Raw genomic sequence first — 17707 nt, 5'->3', positions numbered from 1 at the left:
GAACTGTCACTTAGCCCACTGGCCGGTCACTGCTGGCTTAAAACCCACCACAGCTTCCTCAGGATGAAGCACATTCGAGGCCCTGCTGCCCCCCCACCCTCGCCTCAGCCCACTGTCGCCCTGCCCCAGCCTCAGCCCACTGGCCCCCTGCCCCAGCCTCAGCCCACTGTCACCCTGCCCCAGCCTCAGCCCACTGGCCCCCTGCCCCAGCCTCAAACCACTGCTGGGCTTCCTTCAGTTCCACGAGGCAAGCTTTCCTCCCCTCAGAGCCTGAGTGTGTGTTTTCCTGCCTAAAAACTCCCAACCCCGACACCCTCCAGACCAGGTCAGAGGCCATCCCGTGCCCTTGTGGTACCATGTGCCTCCCCTTTAGAGCCATGTAGGTCAGTCACCTCTCTCTGTGCCCCCCAATCCCTTCTCTCCAGATGGCTCGAAGTAGGGCCCCCCAGTGCCTGGATGGACCACGTTGGCCATTCCACGCGTGGTTCTGTCAGGTGACGGGTGGTGACAAAGCCGGTCTGGAAGAGGCTTGGGGAGGAGTTCTGTCAGGGGACAGGACTTCTCACAGGCATCCAGCCACACTATCTGGGACCCTGAGAAGGCTCTGTGCCCCCAACTCCAGATCACACCCTGTTGGCAAGGAGGGTGATGGTGAAGCTAGAATAGCCAGCCAATTTTCAGGGAGCTGAGAGCAGAAACCCGATCCACTTCACTTCCTTTCCCAGGCAAGACCCCAGAACCAGGGTTTGTGGAGGTGAGAGGGCCCTGAGTTGAGGAAACAGGTCAGCTGTGATGAAGTTCCCAGCATCTGGAGAGAACGGGAGCCCAAGATGAGAAACAGTTGATTTCTAAAGAAAGGCTGCCAGCCCTGAGTGGCTGGTCTGATAATACAGACCAGCCCCAGAGCCTGGCCTTCTTGCCGAGGGAGAGAGAGGACGCAACACCAGAGGTGACCACTTCCTTTATTGCCTCTGGGCTGGGGTCCTGGGCTGGGGCTCAGAGGTATCTGGGGGGAGCAGGTGACACTGGGCCCAAATTATTGCTACCTGGCAAGGTCACCTTGGGACTTCCCATAGTGCCCTGAGTATGGGTGGCTGGGCATGAGCATGCAAATGATATGCAAATGACATGCAAACCAACCCAGGATCCTGCAGAAGGCTCTGGTGCAGCGGAAGGTGCTGGAAGAGTTGGGAGCCTGCCAGCCCAGGAGGGTGGTGGGGACACCCAGGTCCTTACCCCACACTGCAGACGGATCCGGCCCAGCCTCAGGGCTCGAGGTTTGGTGGGGGGATGGTGTCCCTGAGCATCAGCCCTGGTTCTGCTGCTGGTTGAGGAAGAGCAGAAGCCTGGCCCCAAGGCAGCAGGAAGAAAGCAGGGTACCCACTAGGAAGCCAGACAGCCCAAGGCCCACCCGGAGAGGGAAGCGACCTGCTCTGTGTCACACAACAAGGCTGGGACAGAGAGGACCAGAATCCAAGCCTCCTGAGCCAGGCAGAGGCCAGAGTGCCTCAGAGGCTAAAGATCCAAATAAAATACACTGATAAACAGAAAGCAAGCAGCCCAGTCCCTGATCCCTGGGCTGAGAGACTCTCCACCGGCTGGGTCTGGGGGAGGAGGGGCGGGGGGCACCTCTGAGAGCCCAGCCCCAGGTCTAAGAGTGGCCACGTCCTTGGTCTTGGTGCTGAGTTGACCAGTCCAGAAGCTCCAGGGCCTTGGCTTATGCAGGTCAGGCTCAGTTATTATTCATAATCCACCAGGAGGCTAGGGGTCAGAGGTTGAGGATCAGAAGGCATCGGGGGCCCACTGCCACTCCGTACGGCTGTGGAGAGGGTTGGGGGCCACAGCATACCTGGGAAGAACACAGTGGTGAGGGTGTCCGGAGCCCGAAGATAGTCAATGAGGATGCGCTGGAAGGCCTTACTACAGGCGGAATGCTGGTGCCTGCGGAGGGTCATGGAGTGACCTGAGGCGGGAGCTGGTCCCCCAAAGAGCAAGACCACCTGGTGGAGAGCTCCCCGCTCCCTCCCCAGTCCTGCTGTCTGGATTCAGATCCCAGTCCTGCCTCCTGCTGGCTCTGAGCCTCAGCTCCCCCTGAGAACTAGGGGCAAGAGTGCATACGGCAGCAGGACACGCAGAGGATTACCTGAAGCGTAACCCATGGGTCCTGGCACAGGCTGCGGCGCAGTTCACCGAGGGCCTGCTCTCTACCCTGCCGCCAGCACTGCGTTCAGGTCTTCATCCGCCGTCTCATTTGGCTCACAGGAGGGGGGACCTCTTACCACTCTCGTTTTGGAAAGGACACCGCTGGGGCTCGGAGGGGATAAGTAACCCCCCCGAAGTCACACAGCCAGGGTATGACAGCGGATGATTTGGACCGCGGCCTGACTCACTCAGGGCCCATACTCAATAAATTTTAGTTTTCAGACACCATTCGTACCTTCTCCAGGAGGCCTCATCCTGCCAGAACTCATACAGGGTGAAAGAGGCATTGTCCAGCATCTTCTGGGCAGACACACTGCGGGACCAAAGAGATGGCCAGGCCAGGCCCAGGCTACCACCACCATTGCCCACCCAGCCAGGATGTCTAATGGGAGCCCTGGCCCAGGATGCCCAGCCCCCCCGGCACTTTGCCCTACTCACCCCCGCCCCCCCGACCTTGGCCAGCCCACTAGCCAGCTGGGGACTCACTGCAGGCAATGGCTCTGGGCCCCTGTGAAGTCCACGTAGCAGCACAGGGCACGGTGGAAATCCTGCAGGGCTTCCTCTGCCACCTGCACCTGCCTCTGGGCCATGAGGATGTGCTAGCAAGAGAGGCCACCTGGTCAGCCAGGGTAGGGCAGGGCTCGGCGAGGGACGGGATGTGGCCTTCAGGAAGACCCTGCCCTGCCTGACTTGCACCAGCGCTGGCCTGCCATGAGATCAAGCTCCTGCCCAACCCAGCCCCCGGCATCCCTGACTCCATCCTCCTCTCCCCATGGCCAAGGTCACTGCCTCGATCCAGCCACTGTCCCCCTCTCCTGCAGTATGCCACCATTTCCCCCTCCAACCTCCATCCACGCTGCCCAGACCAGCTTTCAGGGATGCAGATGAGAGAGACTAAGGCCCAGAGAGGGGCCAGGACTTATGCACGGTCCCACAGCAAGGGCTGGGGCCCGGCGCCTGCCTGACAGGCCTGGGGGACGAGGGCTGGGCCAGCCTGGGAAAAGGGCGTCTGTATAACCCAGAGGCCAAGTGGGCAGCAGGCCCGTGAGTCCCCTCACTTGATGAGCACCTCCTCCTGGCACGATGCCCAGTTGCCTGTCCCTCTCCTGGACTCACCGAGTCAGGCCCCTTGGTAAGCTCCTCTTCGTGCAGAGGTTCCAGCTTGGGGGCCTGTGAGGGACGCAAGGTGTGGGCAGGGCCCCCAGCGTGTCTGGCTCAGGCAGATTCCAGGAAGGTCCTCCCCCTTGGGGCACTGGCCACGTGACCCTCACCTTACACTCGAGCTGGTCGATGAGCTCCTGGAGACGGTTGACCTGGAGCCGCCACCGCATCTCGGCTCCCGAGCTCTGCCCTGGGGTGGGAGACCCATGGCGGGAAGTCTGGCACCAGCCCCGCACGTGGGGAAGCCTCTCAGGGACGGTGGAGGGGTGGGCACCGCGCCCACCCGGCACCCTCCTCAGCCAGACCTCCCACGCTGCCACAGGCCCACCTGTGTCCGAGGCGGAGGAGCCAGGAGACCAGGTGGGTGACCGACCGATGCTCCGCAGGGCCCTGCGCCCTGCCCGCCGGCTGCCGTGGGGCCTGCTCTGCACCCCCACACTGTCTTCGTCTGACCTAGGGAAGTGGAAGGTCGACCCGCTGCTCCCAGACCCACAGGCCAAGGACTGGGGCCCCAGAACAGGGCCAGGCCTGGGTGGGGCAAAACAGGCTTCCGGGGACATTGAGACCCAGCCTCAAAGCCAGCCACCCCCTCTCACCCCTTCTTGGCCTCCCTGCCAACAAGAATGTGAGCTCTGGGATACCGGAGCTACGGAATGTGATGGAAGCCGAGGGCCCCGGAATGTGGCGACGGCGACCAGCAGGGCACCTCACATACCGTGGGCCCTGGGCCTGGGCCTCCAGGGTATCTGACGCCCCTTCCAACGAGCTCTGCAGGGCTTGGAGCTGGCTCACCGTCTCCCGCAGGAGGAAGCGGGTCACAAACTGGTCCACCTTGGAGGCCCGCTCATACTCCTGGGGGCAGAGGGGACATGGTCAACATTTCCTGGTCTCAAGCACATATTTCTGAATGGGGAGCCACTGCCCTGCCCCCCTACCCATCAAAGCAACGGAGGCGGCATGAAGAGCAGAGAGCATGCAACGGGAGCAGAACAGTGCTGGGACTGGGAGCGGGGCCTAGACCCTCCTTGTCTGGGCCTGGCCTTCCTTCCTGGGAGGTGTGAGGCCAACCTAACAGGGAGGCATCTGCTGTTTTCTGGGCCCCAAGGCCCCTTCCCTGTTGGGACACCACCTTCAGCCAGTGTGGCCCCAGGTACAGGTAGGCAGGTGAGGGGTAGGGCAGGTCACAGGGCATCCAAAGGCCAGTTTTGACACACGAGGCAAAATGGTGTGATGTGGCCCCATACTCACCAGCTGGCCCTAAACGCATAATCTCTCCATGCATTCATTCATTCACTCATCCACGCAACAAACATTTACCTTTTCCTAGGAGCTGCAGATAAAAGCCTGCCAGCCAGGTCCCTGTCCATACACACACCAGCACTGATCCCTACATCACTAGCTTCCACTCAGCCCCTCCCATCGTGGGCAGAAAGACAAGGCCGACACATGCCAGGCCCTATGCTGCTCATGTGGGATGCTCAGAGACTCTCCAACTACCTTCGCCTCCTTGTGCCTCAGTTTCCTCACCTAGAAAACAGGGATGATAACAGCCGTCTCACTGAGGCTGTTGAAAAACTTCAATGAGTTAATTCCCACACAGGACACAGACCAGGATGGGAGTCCTGAGGACCCATGGTCCAGCCAGGGGCTTGCCCACCCTCCACGAGGGGCTCTAGAGGTACCATCCATCGGGGGCTTCATCTGTCCATGACCTGCCTCAGCTCAGCCATCAGATGAGCCCTCCTGGGCCAGGCTTATGAGCCAGGAGGCAGGAACAGAATGGGGGCTGAGTCCTCTCACTCTTGGGCCGATGGCCTCTGTCCTGTCTCTCCAAGCCTGGTCTCCAGACTTCCTGGCCATGCTCTGAGCGCCCTGAAATCCTTCCAATAAATTCCCTTTTGAGCACTTAAGATGATCAATCAGTCTCTCTTACTTGCAACCAAAAAACCTGGCTAACATAACAGTACTCGCTCTGTGCCAGGCCCTGTTCGAAGCAGAATTTCATTTAATCCTCATAGCAACTTACAGGAACCATAATTGGCCCCATTTTGCAGATGAGAAGACTGAGGCCTAGAGCAGTTGATTACCTTGGCCAAGATCACACAACTGTTAGTGGCAGAGTCGGAATTCAAACCCAGACCACAAAAATTCCTCTCTACTCAACACTAAGCACCTTACAAGCATTGCCTCATTCGTGATTATTAGCCCAGTTTCATAGCTGATAAACCAAAGCCACAAATCACAGAGTAAACCGAGCCAAGATGTGCCTGTGGGTTCTGGGAGGAGGAGCTTAGAGTCTGGAGCTGGTGAGGTTGACCCATGAGGTCACAATGTGGCCTCCACGGGACACAGCAGGGGCAGGGTGCCCCAGCCAGAAGGCAGGGCAGAGGCAGCATGGGCTGTGGCCCCCAGTGGTGACCAGCCCTGCCATGGGAAACAACAGTTCTCACAAGAGGACCAAAGTGTCCAAGCAGGCCTGCAAGGAGAGGCTGCCCAATATGGACAAGGCTGGGCAGAAACAGCAGTTCAGCCACCTCAAGCGAAAGAAGCCAAGCGTGAGTGCCAGGGTGCTGGGGGTAGGTAGGAGTCAGGGGTACTTGAACAGGTGGGCAAGAGGGAATGCTGGGAGTCTAGGCCTTGTGGGCCTAAGTCCGAGGGCCATAGAAAGGCTTGGATAACTCCTCCTGAGGATGAGGGTCCCAGGAACCTACGTGGGTGTGGTTGGGTCCTAAAAGCCCAGAAGGGAGGGCAGGGATTCAAGAAACCAGGAGACTTGGGAGTCCAGGAGGGTGGGCAGGAAGGGATTCTCCCAACTCTGACAGACGGGTAGAGGGCTCAGCAAGGAGAATCAGCCCTAGTTGGTACCACAGAGGCTATGGGCACAGGGTGTTCTCGTATGCCCCCTCTCCAGCTTCTAGCCATAAAATGTGCTATTCTTCTAGGGTGGGTTAGAGTCCCAGCACCAAGGCTAGGAGGGCAGGCAAAGATCCCATATACGTCGACGGTGCAAGGTCTCGGGAGGTCAACCTAGGGTGGGTTTCCAGAGGGAAGGCAGGGGTCCTGGGCGATGGGACAGGGGGAGACCCACTCCCGCCCCCTGGAAACGTGAAGGGAACTGAGTCCCAGGAGACAGGACCTGGTGGGTAAGGATCCTCAGCAAGAAGACGCGGTGTGCTCTTCCCCCAGGCCAAGATCGTGCTGCTTTTCCCCTTGGACAAGCGGCAGCAGCTAGCCGACGTGGCGGCGGGCCCCGGCGCGCGGCCTGGGCGGCCAGGTGAGGACGCGACGGGCGGCCCGGTGGGCTCCCCGGCGGCGGCGTCCATGCTGCGAGGAGCGGGCGACGGCGCTGATCGGCGCGAGGGCGCACGCGCGCGCGAGATGAAGATCTTGGTCCTGCTGCTGCTGCTGGACGCGCGGCTGCAGGAGGAGGGGCGCTGCGCGGCGGGCGCGCCCGGGGGCGGGGCCGGAGCGGGGGGCGGAGCCACGGTGGCGCCGGATCGGCAGCGGCTGTACGCGCGCCTGCTGACCGAGAGCGAGGTGGACCGCGAGGCCGACCCCGCCAAGGAGCAGCCGCGCAAGCGGCGCCGCTGCTCTCGCCCGCGGCCCTGAGCGCCCAGCGCGGTCCCCGACCCGCGGCCCAATAAAGAACGCATAGCAACCCTGGCGCCCGCTAGCTCTGTCCGAGGCGGCGCAACACGGAGCTGGGTGGGGGAAACTGAGGCCCAGAGCGAGACAGGGATGAAATGGGAGTATTGATGGCAGAGCAACGGCCACGGCCTGGAGCCAACACTGTTGGTGCCTTCTCCTTGTGACCCAAGCGACAGAACCCCCACCCCGAGCTGGGGAGGGGCACCCAACCACAGTGGAGGGAAGCTATTTCCCTCCTCCCCCCAACTCCAGGCCCTGGTCAGAACCTTCAAGGTCTGCAGGCCCAAGGGAGGTGAGTTTGGGCAAACCCCGGCTTGGCCAAGCTAGGAGGAGGGGTCTGCTTCCCACAGAGGCCTAACATCTCCAAATGTTCCCAACATTCACAAGTCCTTAGGCACGGGGAGGGTTCTAGGCAAACAGCCACCACCCTGGAAAGAACTGAGAAGGCCCCACAATCAGCAGGGCTGGGCCTGGGATTCACAGTCTGCCCATGAGAGCACCCAGGTGGAGAGGCTGGGGTCTGTGGGCCTCTGATCCCTCACTCCTGTCCCACTTTGCTTGGTAACCCCCAAGTCACCTCAGTCACTTGTCTCCCAACCTACCCTGTGCCATCCCTTTGCCCACATTGCAGCCAGAGACTTCTTCCAAACCACTTAGCCAGCTGTAGGACAGTTCACTCTCCTCATAAGCCCCCACCGATTCTCTGAGGCCCAAACTTACTGTTGTCATGTGCAGGCCCAGCCTCCAGCCTTAGTCTCTCCCTCTAGGGCTTCTGAGTGACTCCTATCCTCACCCCTGCTCTGGCCATATCGCCATTGTGCTCTCCGATGCAAGGTTCACCTCCCTCACTCACCCAGGAGGGGCCGGCATGCTTTCTGTGAGAAAGATCCAGCTGCTTGTTCTCATTCTCCTGGGTCCCAAACCCAGCTCCAGACCTGAGTGCTGCCCCAGCTCTACCGAACCTGTAGCCAGCCTTCTACTCGTGACGCCTCAGAAAGTCCCAAAGGGGGCAGATGCAGCGGGAGTGAAGGTCCCAGCTTATTAAAGACATAGGCCCAGCTTCTGCTGAAGATGCACTTTCGTTAGTGTCAACACAATCGACGTCCCTTCCATATCCCCCTGCATCAGGCTGGAGGTTGCATGACCCATAGCATCTCTCCAAATGCTTGTAAGAACAAACCCTTTCCTACCATCCACGTGGTTACAATCATGGTAACCATGTTCCTCAATGTGGCCACACATCCTGGCCATACGTGATTGGCCCAGGCTGGTCCTATCAGCCTCTTCCCTGGGACTGTAATTCAGGAGCTGTGAGAGACTGCTACATGAACATGCATGGGCTTAAGCTGGTCTTCGGGAGAATAAAAAAAAACAATGCAGAGGACAGTACACAACCTGTAGTCAGGACCCACTTCCAGTCTGTTCCCGAAACCTGATTTCATCTTTGCCCTTGGTATCCATAAGACATACAAGATCCTTGGGGCGCCTGGGTGGCTCAGTCGTTAAGCGTCTGCCTTTGGTTCAGGTCATGATCCCAGGGTCCTGGGATCGAGCCCCACATTGGGCTCCCTGCTCAGCGGGAAGCCTGCCTCTCCCTCTCCCACTCCCCCTGCTTGTGTTCCCTCTCTCGCTGTGTCTCTCTCTGTCAGATAAATAAATGAAATCTTCAAAAAAAAAAAAAAGATATACAAGATCCTTGTAATAAAATCCCTATTTTAGCTTAAGTTCACCTGAGTAGCTCTCCTACTTGCAACCAAAATGGTCCTAAAGAGAACAGACTCTGCAGAGACAAGTGGCCTAGGAAATTTCCCGTGTGAGGATTAGAACTACCTTTTGGAGGAAGAAACTGAGCCCAGAGAGAAATTAGGACTTGCTCAGGGGCACACAATGAGTTGTCGTCTTCAGAACCGAGTCACAATTCAGGTCCACAAGAGTCCATACATGGAAGCCCCTGAAGGTAGGGTCCCTATGTGGACTGTCTGGGCCCCTCAGGGCTGAGCACAGAGGTCCTCAGAGTGGCTGTAGATCTGTGATTAAGAGCTTTCTCGTCAGCATTGGATTGGGGCAGGGAAGGGGGAGGGTGGTTAGCTGCACATCTGGCCAGAATACATCAGATAATCTGAAGTGGTTTTGGGAGGGAATCAGATTGGTTGTGCTGTGCAGCTGAGGCCAGATCCCCCAATGCCAAAATCACTGCTCTTGGCCTTGTCCCAGGAGAGTAGATGTGTCCAGGGAGTTTTCATGGGTGGAGAGGGCTGTGGGGAAGGAAGCACAGCAGGTACTGAGGACTGAGGTCACAATGAGTCCAATCCAAGTTCTTTTCCTTCCTTCTCTGACCACCCCGTCCCACCTCCACAACCAGTAAAGACTTAAGGCCAGGAGAGAGGTGCCAGGAGACCGCCGGGGGCTCAAGGACTGGGCTGGACTCCTGGGTCCCCATGGGCGGATATATGTCCGGAGAACATTGCCACAAGGCCCCTTCATTGTTAGAGTTCTGCTGCTCCGGGCAGCTTCTCCTTATTTGGGATTTGACGTGGCCCTCTCTTCATCCACCTCCGCCAGGGCTGAGTGAGTGGGCCGCGCCGCGGAGGTGAGTCCTCAGCGAGGCGGGTCTGGTGCCACAGGAGGGCAAAGAAGGCCTGAAGCGGCTGAAGCCCGGCGAGAGCGGGAGACTGACCCTTGAGCCGGGGGCGGGGCCTCGGGCCCGTGGGCGGAGCCAAGAGCTGAAAAGGGACGTCCAGTCTGACGCGAAGAGCCGGAGCTCGGGACCAGAGGCTGCAGCCAAGACTCGAGAGCGCGAGTTCTGTGGCCAGAAAGGCCGGGACTTAGGCCTGGGACCAGAGCCAAGAGCTGAAAGGCGGGCGGAGCCTCAGGCAGGGGGCGGGGCGGAGCCCGGAAAGCCACGGTGGCATCGGTGTCCGAAAGCAGGCGGGTCCGTCAGCCGCCCTCGCTGGGCCGCGTGGCGGTGGTCATAGACCAGGGCTCGGGCTTCATCAAGGCGGGCTTTGCGGGCGAGCACCAGCCGCGCCTGGTGCTGAAGAGCTCCAGCCTGGTGCCCAGCTGGGACCGGCCGGGGCGGCCGGGGGCACTGGGCGGCGAGCTGATGGGTGGCGTGGCGCGGGCGCACCCCATCAAGCACGGCGTGGTGGTGGACTGGGAGGCACTGGAGGGGCTGTGGGAGCGCCTGCTGGTAGGCGGCCTGCGGGTGTGCCCGGAGCAGTGGCCCGTGCTCGTGAGTGACTCGCCGTCGGCGCCGCCGGCGGGCCGCGACAGGATAGCCGAGCTGCTGTTCGAGGCCTTGGCAGTGCCCGCGTGCCACATGGCCAGCACAGCGTTGTTGGCGCTCTGCTCCACTGGCGCGTTCAGCGGGCTGGCCGTGGAGGCAGGCGCGGGCGTGTGCCACGCCACGCCCATCTATGCGGGCCACGCGTGGCATGAGGCCACGTTCCGGCTGGACGTGGCAGGCAGCACCCTGTCACGCTACCTGCGGGACCTGCTGGTGGCAGCATGCCCCCACCTACAGCTGCGGGCCCTGCCCCGCAAGGCCATCACACAGCTCAAGAAACGCTGCTGCTATGTGTCACTGGACTTTGAGGGGGACCTTCATAACCCTGACCGCCACCATCCGGTCAGTTTCTGCTTAGGCAAGGGGTCCTCCGTCCGTCTCAGCAGCGAGCGCTTCCGCTGCCCAGAACCCATCTTCCAGCCGAGTCTGCTAGGCCAGGCCGGGCCGGGACTGCCCGCACTGGTCTTCCGGGCACTGCAGAAGGTCCCCGCAACACTCCGGAAGCGGCTGGCTGGCACCGTGGTGCTGGCCGGCGGCTCCACACTCTTCCCTGGCTTCACCGAGCGCCTGGCAGTGGAGCTGCAGGCGCAGTGCCGGAGGCACGGCTACGGGGCGCTGAGGCCGTGCCTGGTGGCCACGCCTGGGCGCGCCACAGCAGCATGGACAGGTGGCTCCATGGTGGCCTCGCTGCGCTCCTTCCAGTGCCGCTGGATAACCCGGGCCATGTACCAGGAGTGTGGCTCCCGGCTGGTGCACGAAGTGTTCGACTGAGCCACGCTGTCCTGGAGGGGGGGCGCCCCAGGGGGCGCTGCGGGGGCGAGGCTCGGCGGGCTGAGCTACACTGTCAGAGGCACTGAGTTCCAGATAAAAGTCTCAGGTGATCAGAGCTGGTAGAGTCCTCGTGTGCTGATGGGTGGCCCCTAACCCTTCCTGAGCCAGGAGGAGGTGGTCCGGACCTCTAGGGCCCTCACTTCGACCTGCAGTATGAATCTACCGTAACCGGTGCCAGTTCAGAGAATACCAGTCCAGGTGCCTACCCCCAGGGCCCTGTTTCCATGGCAACAAGGCAGGCAACACCGCCACTTGTGTTCAGGCCACAGATACGGAAACTGTGACGTCAACCCCTCACCCAGTACCATTTGGATTCCCATCCTATGCCAAGCTTCAAGGGGTGACCCTTTGAAAACGGACAAAATCCCATGTGGAAGCAGCCAGAAAAGGAAGCCCTGTCCTCAGCTGATCGTTGACTCACTGAGGGCCTCAGTTTCCCCTTCTGTAAAAAGTGGGGTCAGGCACAATCCTGGGCCTCCTCCCTTTTCCCTCCGTGCCTCGTTATTAAGAGCTGTGGGACAAAGCGGGGTGGAGACATTTCTTAAAAGAAACGCACAAAGGGAGGGGTGGCTTGTGTTTTCGAAGTCACTATCCAAGAGCCTAGAGCCCTGGCCGTGAGCACTGCTTGTGCTTATACGCACAGGTGGCCACTCATGCAAACACTCGGGTGCACACCCAGCCTCACCCACGTCCTTGGGCCAGGCCCGGCCCCCCACCCCCAGGTTCCACACACCAGCGTGGGCCTGTGGCCGTGTGTGTGAGCACGCCCCACCTCCCACCCCATCCCTGCTGGGTCCTGGGCACGATACCCCACAACAGTTAGGCCTCGCCAATAACGGAAACAACAGCAGCAGCGGCTCTAGGTACTAAGTGGCTTCCGTGTGCCAGGCATAGTTCTGGGTGCTGGCAATAGAGCCGAGAATAAGAAAGACAAAAAGCCCTGCCTTCGCTCTCATTGAACGGTCACACCAAATGTATGCAGGTAAGCTCTATTATTATCCCCAGTTTACAGATGAGAAAACTGAGGCCCAGAGAGATAAAGGTGCACAACTAGGAAGCGAGAGAGCCATGCTTTGAACCCAAGCCCCGAGCCATGACAGTGGAGGCTCCCACAGCGCAGCAGACACCCCTGCCCTCGTTCCCAGCCTTCCAGCATCAAGCCCTCCACTCACCAGCTTGGTGGTGTCCATGGCAGTGAGCACCGCACAGTTCAGTGACTCCAGGGCAGCCAGCACGGGCCGGTAGACACCCAGGTGTTCTGAGAAATAGTCTGTGGGCAGAGGAGGTGCTCAAAGGTTCCCGGACCACCCCCCACCTGCTCCGTGGCCTCATTTACCCCAACCTGGAATTCCTCTGCAGCCAACCAGGCCTCATATCCTGAGCCAAGCCCATCCTGTTCCATTAGGAGAGGAGGAACAGCCTCTCATCTTGCCCACCTGCCCAGGGGTCCCAGGAGACCGGAGCTCCCGTGGGCCTACTCACCACACAGTCTCTCTGTTTCCAAATTGCTGTGGGGAAAAGGGAAGGCACCCTTCAGTCCCACAGACGTAAGCCTGTGACCTGGGACCCTGAAGCCAATGCCCCTCCCACGGCCTGCGCAGCTCAGCCTGACGCAGAGGCTACTCCTGCCTCTACCCCAGGTGAAGCGGCTCAGTGGGCCGAGAGGGGCAGCCAGGGTACTACGGAGGGCAAAAATTCAGACCCTCTCTTGGCCTCCAAGGGGCTTTCAGGCCCAGGGAGAGAAATGTGGACACAGGCCAGAGAGGAGGGGTCAGAGCTGGGAAGGGGAAGCCAGGTCTGGCGAAGTCCAGAGAAAGCGCGGGGTATTACTTGGTAGGTTAGGGAGGGCTTCCCGGAGGAGGCTGCTTTAGTTAGGCCTTGAAGGACAAGGGATTTGATCACAGTGTCTGGTGCTGGGGAGGTGGCAGCACTGCACACAAAAGGTCCAGCTCAGGCTCCAGACCAGGGAAGGGCACGGCAGCCTTGAATGCTGACCCCGAGTCTGGAAGTATTTCCAAGGAGATGCCGGGGGACAGGGAGGGACAGCTCGGTGTGCACGCGCACGCGTGTGAGGAAGCACGGGGAGGAAAGCGTGCAACTGCTGCCAAGGTCTGCAGATGTGGGAACACACACGGGGAGGTAAGTGCGTGTTGGTGCCCTTGCATCCACGGGCGGAAGCTGGCAGGGCCCAGCTAGCCTCAGGCATCCTCTGGTCCCTGCAGGAAGCGGGAGTGGGGAGGGGGGACACCTGTGGGCTGAACCGCGGGCGGTGACTCAGACCTGGCTATTTTGGGGTCCCAGCTGGAAGGAGTGTGATGGACAAGGCCGGAGCCAGGGAGGGGGGTGAGTGGGTGGGTAAAGTTGGCATTGGGCCCTGGCACCTGTCTCCCTATGCAACCCCCCATCCTCCATAAGGAACTGAGGCAGCAGGGGACACAGTGGGGCTGGGATAACCTAGCCTCACATCTACCCACGGCTCACCCACCCCCTCTCGTACTTACTTGGTGGAGTGCCCATCAATGCCGTTGAACAGCTCCCGCAGCTCCCCAGGGCTGAGAACCCCATCAGCAAAGTAATTCTGGAATTCCTCAAATGAGAGCTTACCATCATCTGGGGGGAGGGGGGGCAGGGAGCAGAGCTGGTATCCCTGACCCCTGCCACCAGATTCAGACCCCCCTAACGACTACTCAGCCAGGTGGAATGGAATTCTGAGCTTGGTGGGCGACCTAGCTGTTGGAGACAAAAGGGTCCCTGGAGATGCCCACTTAAGGCAGCAGGGCCCACTTTCCAGGCACCCAAGAGACAGGGCAGCACACACGTCACATTACATTGGGACTCAATACATGTTTGCCAAGTGAAGACGCAAACGAACAGCCTGGGACACGGCCAGATCATAGCAGGACCTAGACGTCACTTGGAGGACTTGGGGCTGAGTCTCTGCCGGCCAGCCTGGCTCCAGGCTGCTGTGGACCCACGCCCTTCACAGAGAAGCCACTGGGAGGCAGATGAGATCTTCCTAAGAGTTGGAGCCCCTGGAAGCAGCAGCAGGCTGGCTTAGGAGGGAAGAACCTCCTCTATGCAGGGACCTCGTAACAGTCTAAGCACCAGTGCAATGGCCAAAGACACTGGGGATTTGGCCTGTAAGGTCTGTAAGCAGATGGGGTTGGGGGAGCAGGGCTGGGGGAGGGTCTGGGCCTCCCAGACAGGACACTGTGATCCAAATGAGACCACGTGTCCTGATCAGTGAGTTGGGACACGATCCTGTCTCCAGGAGGCTTACACAAAAGGGTCTGAAGACCCCAGACGGAAGTGAGGCCGAGGCTGACTGGCTGCCTCAGCTAAGACCCTCACCCGGCCAATCAGGGCACAGTGGGCTGCTCCAAGTCACCCGTGGGCAGCAACTTGCTTCCGGGCTCCCTTGAGGGCTCCTGCTTTAGCTTTTAAGGTTTTCCCAGACTGGGGTCTGAGACTGCCCAGGACCCAGGGCAGGGGAAGCAGATTCCCTGGACCCAGCATCACCCTGTGCAAGCCCTCCCTGGGTCCAGGTGGCTGGTCATACAGAAAGTCACTGAGCCCTCTAAAGATCTAGGGCCTCATCTCCATCACCCCACCTTTCCAAGCCCCTTACACAGGGAGCCTGGGACAAAGCATCACACAGACCCCGGTTCAAGCCCCACCACTTAAAGGCTGTGTGACTTCAGGCAACCTGCTTCACCTCTCTGGGCTTCTGCTCCTTCATCTGTGAAATGGGGTGAAGAGTTCCCACCTAGCTGGCGGTTGTGAGGACAACATGAAGTCATATAGAAGAGTTACCCATAACTGTGCCAAGGCACTGTGTGAGAGTACGCCCCCACCTCCAGCCTCTGACTAAACCATATTCCCTCCACTCTCCATCCTGCCAAGCTCAACTCCAAACAGCACTCCCTCTGGAAAGGATGCCTTGAGTGATTTTCCTGATTTGGGTCTCCTCAAAAGTCTTCTCCATTCTAGGCTGTACCCCCAAACCCCACACTCCCTTGAGCCTCCCTGATGTCTCCCGCCCCTCCCTACGCTGTGGACCCAGGGGAAGCCACACTTACCATTCTTGTCTGCTCTGCGGAAAACCTAGAGGACAAAAGGGCATAGATGGGAACTGTGAGCGCTGCCTGGGAGGCAAGAGGTCCCCACCCAACTCATTAGGGCCCCAGCTGGCCAGGCTGCCCCCACCTCGCCTTTCCTCCTGCCCAGCCTGGTCCCAACTCCCTGCCCAGATCAGCCCTGCAGGAGGTTTTCCAACAAGGGGGGCACAGGAAGATCACACAGCAGGTCCCACCACTTGCTCACTTCTCCTGCGGGGAGACCTCCTGGGTCTCCAACAGCCAGGTCCCCCCACCAAGCACCCTCATGGCGGGTGCTGCAGGCCAGCTTCCGGCACCCCCACCTCCCATACCTAGAGTCTATCCTGGATTCTGTCTGATGCATCAGCCCTTGGCACGGTCCCAGCTTGAGGAAGGAGGGGAGATGGGCCCAGTTCCTGGGCCCTTGTCCCAGACCTGAACCCCCCAACTCTGCAGCATGGCCATGGTCCATCCCAGACTCTGCCTGTTCAAGGCTGTTTCCCTGGGTGCTTGTTTAAGACCCTGATATGCGGGCAGTGGCTAGTCCTTTCTTTGTGGATGCCTGGGGTTAACCCTTCCAGGGCTGGGGCTTCCTTTGAGTCTGACTCAGTGTGAAGGCCTTGGGCAGGCTCACGTGTATGTGTGTGTGTGCATGTGTGTGTGTGTACGCACATGTGCAAGGGGAAGTGAGTGGCAGAAAGCAAGGGTGGACGGACTGTATTTACAGAGAAGCAGAGATGAAGGGCAGCAGAGGCGGAGAGGAGCAGAGTCAAGATATGTTCAGGGACCAGAGACTCCCAAGTCACCCAAAGCAGCCCAGCAAATGGGAGACCAGCACACCTGGCGAGAAGGGGCAGGCCAAAGCCTGGACGGAGAAAGCCTAGCAGCTCCAGCTCCTGAAAGCCCCTCCTCTCCAGCTGTTTGCTCTGGGTCAGTGAAGCATTGGCATGAATCTAACCCCTGGCCAGAAACCTGACTCACAGAAGGCCTGCCACTGGCTCAGGGTCACACAGCAGCCCAGTGTGGCTTGACTGGGGCAGATGCAGATGGTGCGGAGGGGTGCGACACTAGGAGTGAGGACATCTGGGGCCACGCCCTAGCATACATCTGCCTCCATGTGTGATCGTGGACATATTCTGAACTCGTCGGGCCTTGGTTTTTCCATCTGGGAAGCGGGACAGACAGGTCCCTTCTACCCAGGAGGACTGTGGTCAAGGTGCTGAGTCACTAGGGACAGCAGGGAAGGGAAAGGAGCACCGTCTTCCCCACAGGCAGAGACCTCTGAAAGTCGGGGCATGAGTGGGCCAGGATGGGGCTGAGCACTAGGGTGAAAGGGGGTAAGGGGCTCAGGGCAGGGACTGAGGCCCGGCTAGGCTGCTCCATGTTGGTGCCCCCAGGGGGCTGCAAGCCCACCTGCCACCCACAGGAGGGATGTACAGACCACTGCGGGCAATCCTGACCAACTGTGGGACCCCACGGCCGCTGGGTCAGATCTGAGAGACTCTTGGGATCAGCACTGGGTCAGAAGTCAGGAGGCTGTTTATTCTTCCAGGCTCCCCTGCCTGGGTCAGCCCAGCCTAGGGTTGCCATAGAGGGGACTGCTCCTGTGATCGAGTGTTAACCGTCCCCACTGCATCAGACACATAGACGGGGTGGACTTGGGGGTGGGGGGACAGCAGGGGCAGTGACACCGACCCAGGAAACAAGGAGACAGAAAACGGACACAATGGAAACGATGAGGGAGAACGGAGACAGCAGGGTCAGAGAGAGACAGCGAGAAGCAGAGACCCAGGGACCACAGCAGGGGCCCAAACAGGCCTGGAGGGAGAGACACGCAGAGCCGGGGGCAAGGAGAGACAGCGAGAGACAGAGCCCAGCGAGACACCGGGAGAGAGAGGACAGAGCTGGAGAGACAGAGACAACCCCAGGGCCAGAGGGCCCGCGCCCCCCGCCCGCGACCCACTCACGTCCTGGAAGAGCGCGTGTCCGGCGGGCCCGGCGGCGGCAGGCAGGGGCGCGGGGGGCCGCCGGGGCTCGGGCGCGGGCGGCCGGATCAGGCACACGGTGAGCAGCCCCGCACACGCCATGGCGCCGCCACCCACTCGGCAACGGCTCGCTCGGCTGCGGCTCCCGCTTCTGGACGCCGCCGCTGCCGCCTCGGACTTGGGGGGCCGCCCGCCCATTGGCGCCGGCGCGGTCGCCCATGGCCCCGCCCCCCCGCGCGACTCCGCCCCCGCGCTCCCCGCCCAGCCGGCCACGGAGGCACCGCCCCTCCCCCCGCCCAGGGCCTCGCTTTCCCAACTGGGAAAGCCAACTCCAGCCTTCAGGTCGGCAGGAGCTACACGTAGTAGAACTCCAACACCTTTCGCCTCCGCGGTTCTGCTACCAGAGCCTCCCGGAGGGTTGGCAACTGTGGAGTCAGGAACCACCCGGGGGTCATTTCCAGCTCGGACTGGCTGTGCGCGTGCCTGGCGGCTTGGGA

The 17707-nt window shown here is 60.5% G+C and overlaps 3 protein-coding genes across 3 annotated transcripts; 2 read left to right on the top strand and 1 right to left on the bottom strand.

The window, feature by feature from the left end:
- Positions 1-944: 944 nt before the first annotated feature.
- On the bottom strand, positions 945-17406 carry NECAB3 (N-terminal EF-hand calcium binding protein 3). The gene is made up of 13 exons (XM_081832993.1): positions 17193-17406; positions 15208-15232; positions 13630-13738; positions 12611-12636; positions 12301-12398; positions 4079-4215; positions 3692-3816; positions 3474-3553; positions 3319-3372; positions 2689-2801; positions 2438-2515; positions 1850-1941; positions 945-1761 (listed from the first exon to the last, which is right to left on the bottom strand). Exons 1-13 carry the CDS (start codon positions 17310-17312, stop codon positions 1733-1735), a joined length of 1086 nt encoding a protein of 361 aa, XP_081689119.1. The 5' UTR covers positions 17313-17406; the 3' UTR covers positions 945-1732.
- C10H20orf144 (chromosome 10 C20orf144 homolog) lies at positions 5789-7254 on the top strand. Its single transcript, XM_006749877.3, has 2 exons — positions 5789-5918; positions 6550-7254. The coding sequence occupies exons 1-2, from the start codon at positions 5793-5795 to the stop codon at positions 6970-6972; spliced, it is 549 nt and encodes a 182-aa protein (XP_006749940.2). The 5' UTR covers positions 5789-5792; the 3' UTR covers positions 6973-7254.
- Positions 9999-11068, top strand: ACTL10 (actin like 10). Its single transcript, XM_006727489.2, has one exon. The coding sequence runs from the start codon at positions 10115-10117 to the stop codon at positions 11066-11068; it is 954 nt and encodes a 317-aa protein (XP_006727552.1). The 5' UTR covers positions 9999-10114.
- Positions 17407-17707: the final 301 nt, after the last annotated feature.

The sequence above is a fragment of the Leptonychotes weddellii genome, chromosome 10 (genome assembly GCF_054177405.1).
Source record: "Leptonychotes weddellii isolate Sample4059 chromosome 10, ASM5417740v2, whole genome shotgun sequence".
NCBI classification, from domain to species: Eukaryota; Metazoa; Chordata; class Mammalia; order Carnivora; family Phocidae; genus Leptonychotes; species Leptonychotes weddellii.
Note: the sequence above shows the minus strand (reverse complement) of the source record. Positions and strands in the feature narration are given on the sequence as shown.

What these genes read in the sequence shown, in the direction of transcription:
- C10H20orf144 (XM_006749877.3), top strand. Translation starts at nt 5,793, where the DNA reads ATGGGAAACAACAGTTCTCACAAGAGGACCAAAGTGTCCAAGCAGGCC. An exon ending in TCAAGCGAAAGAAGCCAAGC is followed by an intron (nt 5,919 to 6,549) that starts GTGAGTGCCAGG and finishes CTCTTCCCCCAG; the next exon opens with GCCAAGATCGTGCTGCTTTT.
- ACTL10 (XM_006727489.2), top strand. Translation starts at nt 10,115, where the DNA reads ATGGGTGGCGTGGCGCGGGCGCACCCCATCAAGCACGGCGTGGTGGTG.
- NECAB3 (XM_081832993.1), bottom strand. Translation starts at nt 17,312, where the DNA reads ATGGCGTGTGCGGGGCTGCTCACCGTGTGCCTGATCCGGCCGCCCGCG. An exon ending in TTACCAAGGGGCCTGACTCG is followed by an intron (nt 2,802 to 3,318) that starts GTGAGTCCAGGA and finishes CTCTCTTGCTAG; the next exon opens with CACATCCTCATGGCCCAGAG. An exon ending in GCCCAGAGCCATTGCCTGCA is followed by an intron (nt 2,516 to 2,688) that starts GTGAGTCCCCAG and finishes TTGGTCCCGCAG; the next exon opens with TGTGTCTGCCCAGAAGATGC.